The 16,818-nt window shown below is 31.3% G+C and overlaps 1 protein-coding gene across 2 annotated transcripts in view; it reads left to right on the forward strand.

Annotated features, from left to right (window-relative positions):
- Nucleotides 1-322: 322 nt before the first annotated feature.
- LOC107867810 (inositol hexakisphosphate and diphosphoinositol-pentakisphosphate kinase VIP2) overlaps nucleotides 323-16,818 on the forward strand; it is a 71,059-nt gene continuing 54,563 nt past the window's right edge. Inside the window, exons 1-5 of one of the 2 annotated variants that reach the window (XM_016714244.2) lie at nucleotides 323-513; nucleotides 945-1,004; nucleotides 1,266-1,312; nucleotides 1,567-1,650; nucleotides 2,458-2,521. In XM_016714244.2, the coding sequence (XP_016569730.1) occupies nucleotides 430-513; nucleotides 945-1,004; nucleotides 1,266-1,312; nucleotides 1,567-1,650; nucleotides 2,458-2,521 (339 nt within the window). In that variant the 5' untranslated portion in view covers nucleotides 323-429. The remainder of the gene's footprint in view (nucleotides 514-944; nucleotides 1,005-1,265; nucleotides 1,313-1,566; nucleotides 1,651-2,457; nucleotides 2,522-16,818) is intronic. The other variant, XM_016714245.2, reaches the window with a different exon arrangement.

A 16,818-nucleotide genomic window follows, 5' to 3' on the forward strand; every position in this document is an offset into this window, starting at 1 on the left:
TATATAGTGTGAAAGTTTTTTTTTTTTTTTTTTTAAATAGCTTTTACAATTAATTTTTAAATGTAAAACTGATGACTAATTAATAATTAATAACTAACCTAACTAAATGCATGTACTAATATTTCAAATGGCTAATTCATCATTTGGCTTATTGAGGAGGTTGCATCCTTTTTTTTTTAATAATATATAGATAATAATAAAAGTTTATTGCAAAAATCTTGATTGTTTCGCATTTCCGTTGTAATCTCCAGGATTCTTGCATCTACCAACTGCTCATGGTTATATATATTTGTTTACTACTTGTATTCATTTTCTTTTTTTTTTTCTCCAGTCACATCCATTATGTGTCATACTTCTATTTTCTTATATTGAATGTGGATCTCTCTTTCGACTCATATTCTTGTTTAAATCCAGACAATTGAGTGAGTGATGGAATTGAAGGAGAATAATGATGAGACGAAGATAAGAATAGGGGTTTGTGTAATGGAAAAGAAGGTGAAATGCGGCCTGGAGGTTCTCTTCTTTAATTTGTTTTTGCTTCAATTTCTAACCCAAAGCATGCGCCATCATTATCACTATTTTTCATCACTAAAACTATATGTGTGTCTATATATATATATAATTACTATTTTAAAAGTAATAAAATTAAATAAAGATTTACAAGAAAAAATTCTTCAAAAAATTATACTTGTTCAAGAATAATAGTCTATATATGACTATTTGTATGTAGATTGTTCAAGAATAATAGTCTATATATGACTATTTGTATGTAGATAGTGATGATGATTCATACTATTGGTATGATGATGATTATTTCACTGATTAAGTGAATAAAAATTTCGCATGTACATCTTGTTTGTGAATAACTTCATTTTATTGGTATATATATATATATATATATATATATATTCAGCCGTACGTAATGGTACTTTTTTGAATTTTAGGTATTTTCCACTCCCATGGGACAGATTCTGGATAGATTAAACTCATTTGGCGAATTTGAGGTAATTTAATTCATTCACTAAATGTTTTGTGTCAGTGGGATTGTAGAATTGAATACTGACGGTCTCATCTTAAGCTTAAGGACACTTGTCATTTATTTATAACCCTCGCGTGCATGCCGGTGAATTGAACTAATTTGGTTGAAAGGGGCAGAGACGGGACCATTTTGTTTATGTCTACCAAAGGAAGTATACAAATTATGGACTATTCAACTTCTTCTACTTTTTAAATTCTTTTTTTGATAAGGATATATGACTTTATAGGTAGTGTATTTTGGGGACAGTGTTATTCTCGAGGATCCAATTGAGAGGTACTTATTCTAGAATCAACTCTCTGATTTCAATTGCTAGTGTACTACTTCAATTTACTTAATATTTTTGTTTGATGAAACATGTGTTAATATTTTTTAAACAGTTTGTCTTTGTAATGAGCCATTACCAATAACTTAGTTGCACATCTCTTCGACCTTCTCTATTATATATTTGATCTTACACGTAACTGAGAGAAATTCATTTCACTTATGCGCTACACATTTTTAATTTGGTGAATATATCATGTTTGCAGCTGGCCATTATGTGATTGCTTGATTGCTTTCCATTCCAGTGGATATCCTTTGGAGAAGGTTGAAAAATATGCTGCATTGAGAAAGTAAGTGGATGAAACCCTTTTATTCTCTCCCCCTCACCTTTTTCCTTATATGTCATGTTAACAGTGTTATCAAAAGCAAAAAGCACACTTTAAGCACAAATAAAGTGTGAACATTAATGAAAAATGTCACAAAGGGAGAAAAAATACACATATATATATATAGTTCATGACTAATAATTTAAACATGATGACAAATATATGAACAAATAAATTGAAAAAGATTTACCATAAGTGAAATGTCAAGACTCATTGGCAAAGAAAGTATGCCTCAAAATCATGATAAAGACACTGAAGCGCATATTAAGCGTTGTGAAGCGCTCCACACATTTTGACCCTCTCTTTTGGGGCTTAAGCATGCCTTTTACAACACTGCATGCCGACACATTGTGTCCATCCTTAAGTTTGCCTCGTTCTATATCTTTTGGTGGTTTTTCTTTCTAAACTAAATTCTTTCTTTTGTCATGGTTGGAAATCTAGAATTAAGTACAGCTACCCATTAGTAATTGAAGTTTTGGCATTGTGATGATAGCTAATGCCTGGGCATGATTAAGGAAATAATAATGGTCACTCATGGATGATGCTAATTATATCCAAAAGTTTTGGTAGCATTAAGTATGTGAAGATCCAAAGTATATTACTCTCTTGTCGTAAGACTAGTAGATGAGTGCTTGGCATCTAAGGAGAATCTCTTTTTTCAATTTCTCTTTCTTCTTTGTCCATTCAAATTATTGAAGAAATAATTTTAAACAATTATTTGAACTCTGACATTACTGTTTTCAACATAATGTATCTCCTCCTCTGTCTTAGGCCTTTCCTTGTGAATGAATTGGAGACCCAACACCTTCTTCATGATCGAAGAAAAGTATATGAGGTTTGTACCTGTTATGTTTTTGATCTTTTGATGTTTAGGCCCAAGGAAAAGGGGTAAGCAGCGTATTTTCTTAAGGATTTAATTGGCCTTTACTTGTCCATCTAGAAGTATTTTCTCATTAAGTGTATTTATCAATAACACCCTGCACTAAATAATTTCTATGCTGGTTTTAGTTGTCTGAAGGTTATTCATATACTTTGCAGCAATATGATGCCCCATGAAATAAATATACAACAATACAACAACAACATACCTAGTATATTCCTACCAAGTAAGGTTTGAGGAGGGTAAGTGTACGCAGTCCACACCGCTACCTCAGAGGTGAGATAGAGAAGTTGTTTTCGATAGGCCCCCGAGTCAAGACCTTATGAAATAAATATATTGGAGAGAAATGGTCATAGTCCCAAGTCCATAACAGATTGGGGTCCTAAATTAGTGCATTGGTAGACATAAGGTGATGAAATGAATTACAAATAACTTTCTGACCAAATCATAATTCTCTATTATCCACTTCTTCAGCGAGTTCTCTGGTTGCAGACTCAAAATTGAATTTGCATAGTGTGCCACTTTTAGTTGTGAACTTTTCATATTGTTCTTTTAAGGTTCTGCAGTACAAGGACATCTGTTGTTGGCTTACATCCAAAACCCTATTAAAAAACATTAAAGTTATGTTTTATATATTTACCTCTTCGCCTCCATGATATGTTTGTTGTATATGTTTTGAGCGACCTGTTCAAGATATAAGATGGTCGTGCTTCGACATTATTGAGGACTAGTGTAGGAGATGTCTATTGAGATAGACTCTGTTTGTTTCAGTATTCAGTGTATAAATATTAAGTTAGCTGAGATGGTGAGCTGGCAAGTTAGTTAGATTAGCTGGTAGTTTTTAGTTAGTGTTGCAGTCAATACTGCAGTTAGTTTTGTGGTTATTTCTTGGGATTAGAGTTTTGTAGCTATTTTATTTCTTTCTCTTTAGAAATTGAAAATATGCAAATTAAATGCTCACTTTTTATTTTCTCCAAGTTCCTCTAGGTTCCCTTCTACTTTCAAACAGTTCATATGCATTAGATATTTTGCTTCTTGTTTTCTTCAATTGCAGTTCTTAGCTGTACATCAATGGAGATTACTCAAGCTTCATCATAGGTGACTTGAAGTCTTGTGTAAATTCTCTATAATTCAACATCGTATCAGAGCCGTAAGGTTCATTTTACCGCAAATTCATGAATTTTTGCAGAATTGTTGCCTGTGTTGCTCAATCCCTTATTCCTTCAGTTCCCAGATCTGTTCTCTGCTAATTTCCTCGTAATTTCTCCAAATATATCCTCATTTTTTCCCTCTCCAACATGAATTGGTAATTTTTTATGTGTGCGATCATGGAACACAATCACGATGAAGAAACTGCACACCAAACACCAGCTACAACTCAGAATTTCACAGATTTGACTAATGTCTTCTACATGCATCCTTCTAAAAGTGCTAGATATGCGAATGTTCTCATCAGTTTCGATGGATCTGGTTATTGCTCATGGAGACGGGGAGTTCTTCGAGACTTGTCGGTGAAGAACAAGATAGCTTTCATCAATGCCAAAATCGCAAAGCCAAATCCAAAATTTCCTAATTTCGCACATGGGAGAGATGCGATGATATGCTTACCTCCTGGATTTTAAACTCCTTGTCAAAGGAACTTGGAGATAGTTTGCAGTATATCAAAAATGCCAAGGAGCTTTGAGATGAATTGAAGGATAGGTACAATCAGGCTAATGGAGTAAAGTTGTACCAATTGCAACATGAGATTAATGACCTCATCTAGGTGAGCCTTGACATCACTGGTTATTACACCAAATCAAAAAGCTCTAGGAGGAGCTTATCACTTTGGATAGGAATTCTCATTGCTCATGTTTGTTCACCTATGGTGGTAAGGCAAATTGCACAAAGTAGAGCAAGACGGGCGACTCATTCAATTTTTAATGGGATTGAATAAGGTGTACACTATAGTCAGGGGTAGTATTTGGATGATGAACCCATTACCCACTATGGCTCAAGCTTTTACCATTTTAGCCTAGGAGGAGAGACAAAGAGAGGTCAAACCTCATAACAAGTTCAATCTACAATCTACTTCCCTCCTTGGGAATGCTACTAGCACCAGCACTACTTTTTGGACAAACTATGCCCCATACTGAGGCAATAGGGATATTAGACCTCCAAGCAAATTCCACTTATTTTGTGACTAATGTAGAAAGGCTGGTCATACTAAGGACAAATGTTATAAGTTACATGACTTTTAGAACATCAACTATTGCTCATGATTTTACTAAAGAGATGATGGGAAAGACATGATAGGGATAATGAAAGATCAAAATGAAAGGACATTGATAGGAATGATGGTGGATGTAGCCAGACGAAGAAAAATCCATTCGTAATTCAACAATAGTTTAACCAACTAGCTGGTTTACTGGAACAATTTCAAGTTCAAGGAGGCAATAATACTATAAATGTTGCAAGAGAAGCTGCGAACAACATCATGGGCTGAGCTGTTAACTTTACAGGTATTCTATCATGGTATTCTTCCAATACTGACATTGGTAAATTATTTTGTGAATGTTACAAGCTATCCGTTGATTCATGGATCATAGATTTAGGGGCAACACGCCACATGACCTTTAATAAGTCACTACTTACCAATATCAAACCCTTATCGCTATAGAGTTAAAGTGATAGAAATTGGCGGTGCTTGTTTGAATCCTTCACTAACTTTGCATAAAGTATTGTATGTACCTAGTTTCAAGTTCAGTTTGATTTCAGTTCACTACCAAGCTACATACATCACAGGAATTGTTAGTTTTAGTAGTTCTTCTTATTCAATGCATGGCTCTTCACTGAAGATCCCTTTGGAGATTGGTAGAGCACAAAATGGACTCTACTTCTTATGCTCAAGGTGTCATAGTTCATGTTCTAATTCATATTTTACAAATGGATCCTCTAATTCTGTGTCTGTTTTCTCTAGATTACCTTCTACTAATTCTAGTATTTCTATTGGTAGTGCAGCCACCTCACTCTCACACTCCACCACCACTCCACTTGTAAGATCTTTTCTTTTAAATAATAAGATTGTGGCTTCTGATTCTAAATGTTTCCCAGTACCTTTTAATATAAGTTATTCTAAGCTCCCATTTACTTATTGTAAGTCATTCATGTCAAACATGTCTCATAGGAACAATGTAGATCACTTGTGTCACAATAGGCTAGGGCATGTGACTTTTATAAAAATGAGAAACATCTTCTACATTCCTGTAAATTTCTCACCTACATAGTCTTTTTTATGTTCTGTATGTCCCATGGCCATACAGACAAGGTTCCCATTTCCAACAAAGACGACTCCCTCTAATTCTAAAATTTTTAATCTCTGACACCTGGGTTTCTGGGGCCCTTACCATGAACCAACTCATGATAACTACAAGTATTTCCTAACCATTGTTGATGACTGCAGTAGGTCAACATGGACCCAACTTCTCAGTTGCAAAAGTAATACTCTTCAAACTCTAAAAGGTTTTGTGTCTCTAGTAGAAAATCAGGTCAAGGTCATAGTCAATTAGGACTGATAATGGTTCATAATTCATTAATAATAAGACTTACATATACCTTCAATACAAGCGTATAATACATCAAAAAACATATCCATATACACCTCAACAAAATGGTATGGTGTAGAGGAAACATAAACACCTCTTTGAGGTTGCTAAAGCACTTTTATGTCAGACAAAAGTTCCTATTAAATTTTGGGAAGAATACATTTTAACTGCTACCTACCCGTTTAACAGGCTTCCACTTTCAACTCTTCATAACAAAACTCCTTTTGAATTCTTATATAACAAGCATCCCACTTATTCTCATCTTAGATCTTTTGGTTGCCTGTGTTTTCCCACTCTTAACACTCACAAGGAAAAATTTGATCCAAGATCTACACCTCAAATTTTTATTGGTTATCCTTTCAATACAAAGGGTTACAAGGTTCTAGACTTGTTCACCAAGAGAATACATATTTCCAGGGATGTATGATTGTTTCATGAAAATGTTGTTCCATTTACACTTTCTGAATCTGATTCTAGTTTTGCCACAGTACTCAAGAAATTAATTGTTGATCAATTTTGTTGAATTCTACTCACAATATTTTTAACAAAGCTTATGTGTTGGATGATGACATTGTTGATAATATCACTATAACTCTACTAGTACTACTCTACCTGTCACTGCCTCTGATCATACATCACCTCTACACCAAACCACTGTTAATTCAACTCTTAATTTACCACAACAAAATAACAGCAACTCCAGAGGACAAATCTCACCAGAACTCACTACTCCCCCAGCACAAGTCCAACCTCCAAACCTTTGAAGATCAACTAGATCACATGTAATACATCTTACTGGAAAGACTTCAACTATTCCTTGCCCTCACTACAACCTCAACCTTAAACCTCAACTTCGTACTGAGAATCATCTATCATTAATAGGTTTCAGCCCAGAAATTCAATAGCTTGTTAGAAGCATTTCTCATGATAGTGAACTATGTTTTTATGAGGAGGCAGTCCTAGATCCTGCTAGGAAAGCAACAATGACATCTGAGTTTAAAGTTTTGTATGCCAACAATACATGTATCTTGTTAAGCTACTTGCAGGCAAGAAAACTATAGGGTGCAGGTGGGTATATAAAATCAAACATAATGTTGATGGGACAGTGGAAATATAAAAGGCAAGGCTAGTTGTGAAAGGGTATACTCAGCAAGCTGGCATTGATTATAATGAAACTTTCTCTCCAGAGGTTAAGATGGCTACTGTCAGGACACTAATTGACATAACTGTGAAGAGGGGTTGGGATATGCATCAGCTAGATGTGAATAATGCATTCCTCTATCGAAACTTGCTTAAAGAAGTCTACATGGATACACCTCCAAGCCGCATGGTAGAAGAAAAAGGTTTAGTTTGCAGACTTAAGAAATCTCTATATAGTTTAAAGAAAGCAAGTAAACAGTAGTATAACAAATTGGCCCAAGCACTTTTTTCAAGAGGCTATTCTAATTCAGACAGTGATTACTTTTTTCTATTATATAGAAGAGGTGGTTTTGAGTACCTCTTCGTGGATTTACTTTTTTACCCCCATTATTTGCTATATTACACCCTAATTGTTCCGTAATATATTATATTATTCCCAATTAATTATTACAAGTCATTTATCTATTAGAATTAATAATATTTTTATCATTATATTACCCCTAATTAATTATTATAAGTCATGTATAGAAAATTAATAATATTTAATTAATAAATAGATATTTATAACGTTTGTTTCAGCTGCTTTAACCGTGATTTTACTATATCATCCCTAATTAATTATTATAAGTCATTTATGTATTAAAAAATTAATAATATTTTATTCAAAAAATAAATTATTATATTACCCCCTATCATTTACTATATTACCCCTAATTGCTCCATGATTTACTATATTATCCCTAATTAATTATTATAAGTAATTTATATATTAGAATCAATAATATTTTTTTTATTATATTATCCCTAATTAATTATTATCAATCATTTATATATTAGAATTAATAATATTTAAATAAAAAAATAAATATTTATGACGTTTGTTTCAGCTGCTTTAACCGTGATTTTACTATATCATCCCTAATTAATCATTATAAGTCATTTAAGTATTAAAAAAATAATAATATTTAATTAAAAAATAGATGACTTGTCTGTCTGCACTGTTTCGACCAGTGCGTCATCATTTACTATATTATCCCTAATTGCTCCATGATTTACTATATTACCCCTAATTAATTATTATAAGTCATTTATATATTAGAATTAATAATTTTTTTATTATATTACCCATAATTAATTATTATAAGTCATTTATATATTAGAATTAATATATTTAATTAAAAACTAGAAATTTATGACGTTTATTTTAGCTGCTTTAATCGTGATTTTACTATATCATCCCTAATTAATTATTACAAGTCATTTGTGTATTAAAAATTAATAATATTTAATTAAAAAAATCAATTGCTTAGTTATTTACTATATTACCCTAATTGCTCAGTGATTTATTATATTACCCCTAATTAATTATTATAAGTCATTTATATATTAGAATTAATAATATTTTTTTATTATATTACCCCTAATTAATTATTATAAATTATTTATATATTAGAATTAATAATATTTAATTAAAAATATATATTTATGACGTTTATTTCAAATTCTTTAACCGTGCTTTTACTATATCAGTCCTAATTAATTATTATAAGTTTTTGACCACCTCTTCATGGATTTACTTTTTTACCCCCATTATTTACTATATTACACCCTAATTGTTCCGTGATTTATTATATTATTCCTAATTAATTATTACAAGTCATTTAATATTAGAATTAATAGTATTTTTTAATTATATTACCCCTAATTAATTATTATAAGTCATTTATAGAAAATTCAAAGTATTTAATTAAGAAAATAGATATTTATAACGTTTGTTTTAGCTGCTTTAACCGTAATTTTACTTTATCATCCCTAATTAATTATTATAAGTCATTTATATATTAAAAAATTAATAATAATTTATTCAAAAAATTAAATTACTATATTACCCCTATCATTTACTATATTACCCCTAATTGCTCCGTGATTTACTATATCATCCCTAATTAATTATTATAAGTAATTTATATATTAGAATTAATAATATTTTTTATTATATTATCCCTAATTAATTTTTATCTATCATTTATATATTAGAATTAATAATAGTTAACTAAAAATAGATATTTATGACGTTTGTTTCAGCCGCTTTAACCGTAATTTTACTATATAATCCCTAATTAATCATTATAAGTCATTTAAGTATTAAAGAATTAATAATATTAAATTAAAAAATTAGATGACATGTCTGCCTAGGTTTCGACCAGTGTCGTCATTTACTATATTATCTCTAATTGCTCCGTGATTTACTATATTACCCGTAATTAATTATTATAAGTTGTTTATATATTAGAATCAATAATTTTTTTTATTATATTACCCCTAATTAATTATTATAAGTCATTTATATATAAGAATTAATATATTTAATTAAAAACTAAAATTTTATGACGCTTGTTTCAGCTGCTTTAATCTTGATTTTACTATATCATTCCTAATTAATTATTATAAGTCATTTATCTATTAAAAATTAATAATATTTAATTAAAAGAATCAGTTGCTTCATCATTTACTATATTACCCTAATTGCTTAGTGATTTATTATATTACCCCTAATTAATTATTATAAGTCATTTATATATTAGACTTAATAATATGTTTTCATTATATTACCCCTAATTAATTATTATAAATCATTTATATATTAGAATTAATAATATTTAATTAAAAACTAGATATTTATGACTTTTGTTTCAATTGCTTTAACCGTGATTTTACTATATCATTCCTAATTAATTATTATAATTTTCGACAACCTCTTCATGGATTTACTTTTTTACCCCCATTATTTACTATATTACATCCTAATTGTTCCGTGATTTATTTTGTTGTTCTTAATTAATTATTACAAGTCATTTAATATAAGAATTAATAATATTATTTTTATTATATTACACCTAATTAATTATTGTAAGTCATTTATAGAAAATTCATAATATTTAATTAAAAAATAGATATTTATAATGTTTGTTTCAGCTGTTTTAACCGTTATTTTACTATATCATTCATAATTAATTATTATAAGCCATTTATGTATTAAAAAATTAATAATATTTTATTCAAAAATTAAATTACTATATTACCCCCTATCATTTACTATATTACCCCTAATTGCTCCGTGATTTACTATATTATCCCTAATTAATTATTATAAGTCATTTATATATTAGAATTAATAATATTTTTTTATTATATTATCCCTAATTAATTATTATCAATCATTTATATATTAGAATTGATAATAATTAATTAAAAAAATAGATATTTATGACATTTGTTTCAGCTGCTTTAACAATGATTTTACTATTTCATCCCTAATTAATCATTATCATTTATGTATTAAAAAATTAATAATATTTACTTAAAAAAATAAATGACATGTTTGCCTGCACCAGTTTCCACCAGTGCTTCATCATTTACTATATTATCTATAATTTCTCCATGATTTACTATATTACCCCTAATTAATTATTATAAATCATTTATATATTAGAAGTAATAATTTTTTATTATATTACCCCTAATTAATTATTATAAGTCATTTATATATTAGAATTAATATATTTAATTTAAAACTAGAAATTTATGACGTTTGTTTCAGCTGCTTTAATCATGATTTTACTATATCATCCCTAATTAATTATTATAAGTCATTTATGTGTTAAAAGATTAATAATATTTAATTATAAATAGATGACATGTCTGCCTATATTACCCCTAATTGCTCTGTAATTTACTATATTACCCTAATTAATTATTATAAATCATTTATATATTAGAATTAATCATATTTTTTTACTACATTACCCCTAATTAATTATTATAAGTCATTTGGTTTCGACTACTGCTCCATCATTTACTATATTACCCTTAGTTGCTCCATAATTTATATATTACCCCTAATTAATTATTATAAGTCATTGATATATTAGAATTAGTAATATTTTTTTATTATATTACCCCTAATTAATTATTATAAGTCATTTATATATTAGAATTAATAATATTTAATTAAAAAATAGATATTTATGACGTTTGTTTCAACTGCTTTAGCCGTGATTTTACTATATCATCCCTAATTAATTATTATAAGTCATTTATATATTAAAAATTAATAATATTTAATTAAAAAAATAAATGACATGTCTGCCTATATTACCCTTAATTGCTCCGTGATTTGCTATATTATCCTTAATTAATTATTATAAGTTATTTATATATTAAAATTAGTAATATTTTTTTACTATATTACCTTAATTAATTATTAGAAGTCATTTATATATTAGAATTAATAATATTTAATTTATAAAGTAGATATTTATGACATTTGTTTCAGTTTCTTTAACCATGATTTTACTATATCATCCCTAATTAATTATTATAAGTTATTTATGTATTAAAATTTAATAATATTTAATTAAAAAAATAGATAACATGTCTGCCTATATTATCCCTAATTTCTCCGTGATTTACTCTATTACCCCTAATTTATTATTATAAGTCGTTTATGCATTAGAATTAATAATAGTTTTTACTATATTATCCCTAATTAATTATTTTAAGTCATTTATATATCAGAATTAATAATATTTAATTAAATCAATGTACATTTATGTTTGTATCTCTTCAATATCAAATTTTAGTACTAAAAAATATTTATAGTGTTGGGCTCGTGCTGACACGGTTTTTGTTGGAAACTCACTGGTTTTTGTTGTAGTTTATGTTGATGATGTGATACTGACAGGAAAGACATTAATGAAATTACCTCTCTCAAGAACTTTCTTCATGATCAGTTTAAAATAAAGGATCTGCAAAGGTTGCATTATTTCTTGAGTTCGGAGATATTATACAAGGAAACTGGAGTCCTTATTACTCAAAGGAAGTTCACTACAAATCTGTTCAAGGAATTTGATTGCTCAACTTGCAAACCACTGTTGTCACCTTTTGAATCCACTGTTAAACTCAAAGCAAATGAAGGTTTGTTGTTAAAAGATCCCATATTTTACAGGAAGTTAGTAGGAAAACTAAATATTTTAACCAATATAAGAATGGATATTGCCTTTAGTGCACAACACCTTAGCCAATTCCTTTAAACTCCCAGATAGCCAAATCTAAAGGCAGCATATCATGTCTTGAGGTATCTCAAGAATGATCCTTGTTTAGGAATATTTCTATCCACAATGCATATTTCACCATCACAGTTTACTGTGATTTAGATTGAGCTGCTTTCCCCAACTCTAGAAAATTAGTTAGTGGCTATGTTGTGAAGATGGGGGATAGCCCCATTAGTTGGAAATCCAAGAAACAGACAACTATTTCCTTATCTTTAGCAGAGCCCGAGTACAGGGCAGTTAGAAAGGTGGTAGGGAGTTTGTGTGGCTAGAAAGATTATCGACTTAACTTTATTTGCCATTTAACCTGCCCATATTTTTTTTGTGACATTCAAGCAGTTGTCCATATAGTAAGGAATTTTGTGTTCCATTAAAAGGATAAAGCACATAGAGGTGGATTGTCATTTTGTTAGAGAAAAGTTGCAGGAAGGCCTCATTATGCTATATCACATCCTTACTAGTTATAAGTTGGCTGATGTTTTGACTAAGGCTCTACTAGGTGCTAAACATTTCGCTGTTATGTACAAGTTGGCTGTGAGTTTCTCCCCCCCAACATGAGGGTGTTAGGGTGTTGAGATAGACTTTGTTTATTTCAGTATTTAGTGTATAAATAGCTGAGATGGTGATCTGGCAAGTTATTTAGATTAGATGGAAGTTTTTAGTTAGTGTTGTAGTCAATACTGCAGTTAGTTTTGCGGTTATTTATTGGAATTAGAGTTGTGTAGTTATTTTGTTTCATTCCCTGTGTAAATTGAGAACATACAAATGAAATGCTCATTTTTCATTTTCCCCAAACTCCTCTGGGTTCCCTTCTACTTTCAAAAAGTTTATATGCATTAGATATTTTGCTCCTTGTTCTCTTTAATTGCAGTTCTTAACTGCACATCAATGGAGATTACTCAAGCTTCATCAATGGTGACTTGAAGTCTTGTGTAAATTCTCTATAATTCAATAATGTCTAATGTTAGCAACTTAGAATCATCATATTTTGGTTCTTAGAAGTTGATAGTCTCTGTAATACAACACTTTTGTTCTAAGAATGAATATATATTGTATTCTTTTTCTTGTAGATGGATTTTGATTGGAACTCTTTTTCAGAAGGTAAATAATAGGAAAATCTCCCATGTATAGAAAATGTACATCTTATGATCGGAGCTTCCTATCAAGAGATTAACCAGATTTAAAAGAAATCTCTCGCACTACCTTTCCATAAGAATTCATGAATATGTTGATTAAACTTTTTGATACATTCAACTGTCTATTACAACAGAATAATTCCTCTAAAGTTTGGATCCCGCATAAGATTCTCCATTTGGACCAATCTCACTGTAACATGAAAAATGGAAAAAGTTAGAACATAATATATGCTAGAATCTTCTGTAAAAACATCTGAGTATCCCTTTGATCCCTTGTCGTATCACGAGGAAGTATAGGAATGATGACACGATCCGAACTGGGGCCTAGTCATGTCAGGCATCTCAAGTCCGATCGGGACCAAAGACCACCCCTAATACCCCACCATAACTACCTTGTACCCCATGTTGGATGAATTCTGAACATATAACAAGATATAACAAAATTAATTGAAAGACTTTTAAGGAAGTTCATAACCATAACCAATAAAATATCCAATCAATTATCCAACTGGTGTCAACCCCAATACTAATATCAATGCCAAGGTTGACACCAATACCAACACCTCTCATGCCCAAAGTAGTCATACAAATCCTCTAATTGAAATCTAAGAACATCCGATCGGGACATGCTCCCGACCATAGCCAAAACCAAAGTCCAAAAAATAACAAAAAGTATAAAGAAGTCCATAGCATGAAATGGAGTCTTTCAAAGTATGGAAGTTCACCACTTCAGTCTGACACAAATGCTGTCCCCAAATCCAAGTCACTGAGCAGGAGGAGTAGTATTTTCGGTTCCTGTATTGCGTGGGGATACAGCGCCTGAAGACGGTTAGCGAGTAAATGCTAGTATGTACTCAAGAATAAGGATAAAATAATATCATTATTCAAAACCAAAGTAACTAACTATGTGCAATCACATGCATACATATGTATACCATACCGGGAAAACAAACTGGGTTTAGCATACATTTGAAACCTTTAACCTGGGTTGTGTAGCTTGGCCGTCCTAAAACCATCCATGGGCTATATGGGTTCATCTCCCCCTAATGAAAGGGCCCTGACGCATGTTAGCCACATAAACCGGAGATTAAACATGAGATGACCAGTACATCTCCGATAATATAAGTGTGACATTATGCATACAGTCACCGAGACCAAACCTCACATCGGCAAATATGAGTTTCCAGTTTTGGTCCTCCTTGGACCTCCACCTTCCACACAGCTTTGCTAACATATTCCTATTTAAGCCTATATTAAAACCATTCACAGATAACCAACCATTTACCAAGGAGTTTTTTTATTTAGGCATTAACCATTGGTATCGTCATACCAACATTAGAGCTTGCAAGTCTATCCATTTATGTCATACCAAAACCATTAAACCAATTTGACTCTAAAGTTTCCAATTAAACAAAAACCATGGCCACCAAGGCCTTTCCAAACCATTTAAAACCAACCACATCAATTAAGTTCCATTACCATGTTATGCAATGCAAAGGTTTCAAGAATAATCAAACTAAGTGTCAAAATCACTCCCATTGACATTTTTAACAAACATGATGAGGGCATATAATTTCCAAAACCAAAACCAAGTATCAATTAACCATTCCTATGCAATTACATGTTTAAAACCATAAATATAACAGGAAAATCATAAGTAAAACGTGGGAAAGCGTTATCAAACCATAAACAACCAAAATCCTAAAAATATATTTCAAAACCCAAACAATACCACAATATTACCATCAAAACCATCCATTCAAACATGCTTTTAGTTGAAATAACAATGAGGGGGGAGTAATATGCCTTAGACACTAAGGAAGACAGAGAGATTCACTCTTGAAAGCCCCTAATTGATTGCCTAGAAGAAACCCTAGCCTTTTCTTGAACCAAGATCTTGAGAGAGATTTTAAAAGATGTTTAAGAGTGTTTGATTGAGAATAAGAGGTTAATGAAGTCCCAAATGGTGTTTTATGTCGTGGGGTCAAAATGAGTTAAGAGGGAAAATATCACGAATACCGCCAACTTAGCCTATAAAAATTAGCCAAGGTGGATACGAGATGGCCCTCTAAATTGTCACCACATCATACGACTGGTACCATCCAGTCGTAACCAGAGCAGAAAGTTGGACACCTACGCACTTTCCACTATACAACTCATTTCCCTAACTCGTGTCATGACCATACGACTCGTATGGTCTTAACCGTACCCATGGAAGAATCTAGAGGGATTGACACTGGACAACATATGACTTCCCACCATGACTCGTACCATATCCTTATAGATCTTAGTGAGCCACTCTAACTCAGAGCCAAGTCAAGTTACTAAGTTTTAAATTATGTGAAGGACCAACCCAAAGACCCATCACCAAACCATTCGACCCATACCCACCAAGTCGTACCTACAATAGAAACCCAACCATCACCCACTGGACACTTTACGAGTTGGGTCACCTGACTCGTACCCATACTATACGACTAGAATGGTGAGTCATTACAATGGCAGCGAGCTCAAAGCTCAGGAAATTTTCAAGGGCCAAAACCCAGGGTATTTCAATTCTCCCCCACTTAGATCATTCATCCCTAAATGATGGAATAAGGTAGTACAAGCACGATAAAACCTTAAAAACATCTCTACTCTTACCTTTAAGACAAAAAATAGATTTCACAATCTACCTTTAACAAAGACATAAAACAAAGACGTTAAGAATCAACACATACCTTAAGCACGAATTTTCAGAATGGGGAATAGGAACCGATACTTGGACTTTATGTCCTTTTCAGCTTCCCATGTAGCCTGTTACACCTTGTAGTTCCTCCATAGAACCTTTATCGAGGCTATGTCCTTGGTCCACAATCGATGAACCTGCCGATCTAAGATCTTTATTGGAATATTCTCATAAGATAGGGAATTCAAAATAGCAATATACTTTATAGGCACAATTTGCAACAGATGATCTATACACTTCTTCAACATAGAAACATGGAACACCGGATGGGTGGAGCTCAAATTAGAAGGCAACTCCAACTCATATGTCATATTTCCAACCCTCCTCAAGATTAAGTACGAACCAACATAACGAGGACTCAGCTTTCCCTTCTTTCTAAACTGCATCACTCACTTTAGGGAGACACTTTCAAGAACTCCCTATCCTCAACCTCAAACTCCAACTTCCAACGCCTCACATCCACATAGGACTTTTGGAAACTTTGGGAAGCCTTAAGCCTATCTCAAATTACCTTCACCTTTTCCATAGCTTGGTGAACCAAATTCGGGCAAAA

The sequence above is a fragment of the Capsicum annuum genome, chromosome 4 (assembly GCF_002878395.1).
Source record: "Capsicum annuum cultivar UCD-10X-F1 chromosome 4, UCD10Xv1.1, whole genome shotgun sequence".
Classification (NCBI taxonomy): Eukaryota; Viridiplantae; Streptophyta; class Magnoliopsida; order Solanales; family Solanaceae; genus Capsicum; species Capsicum annuum.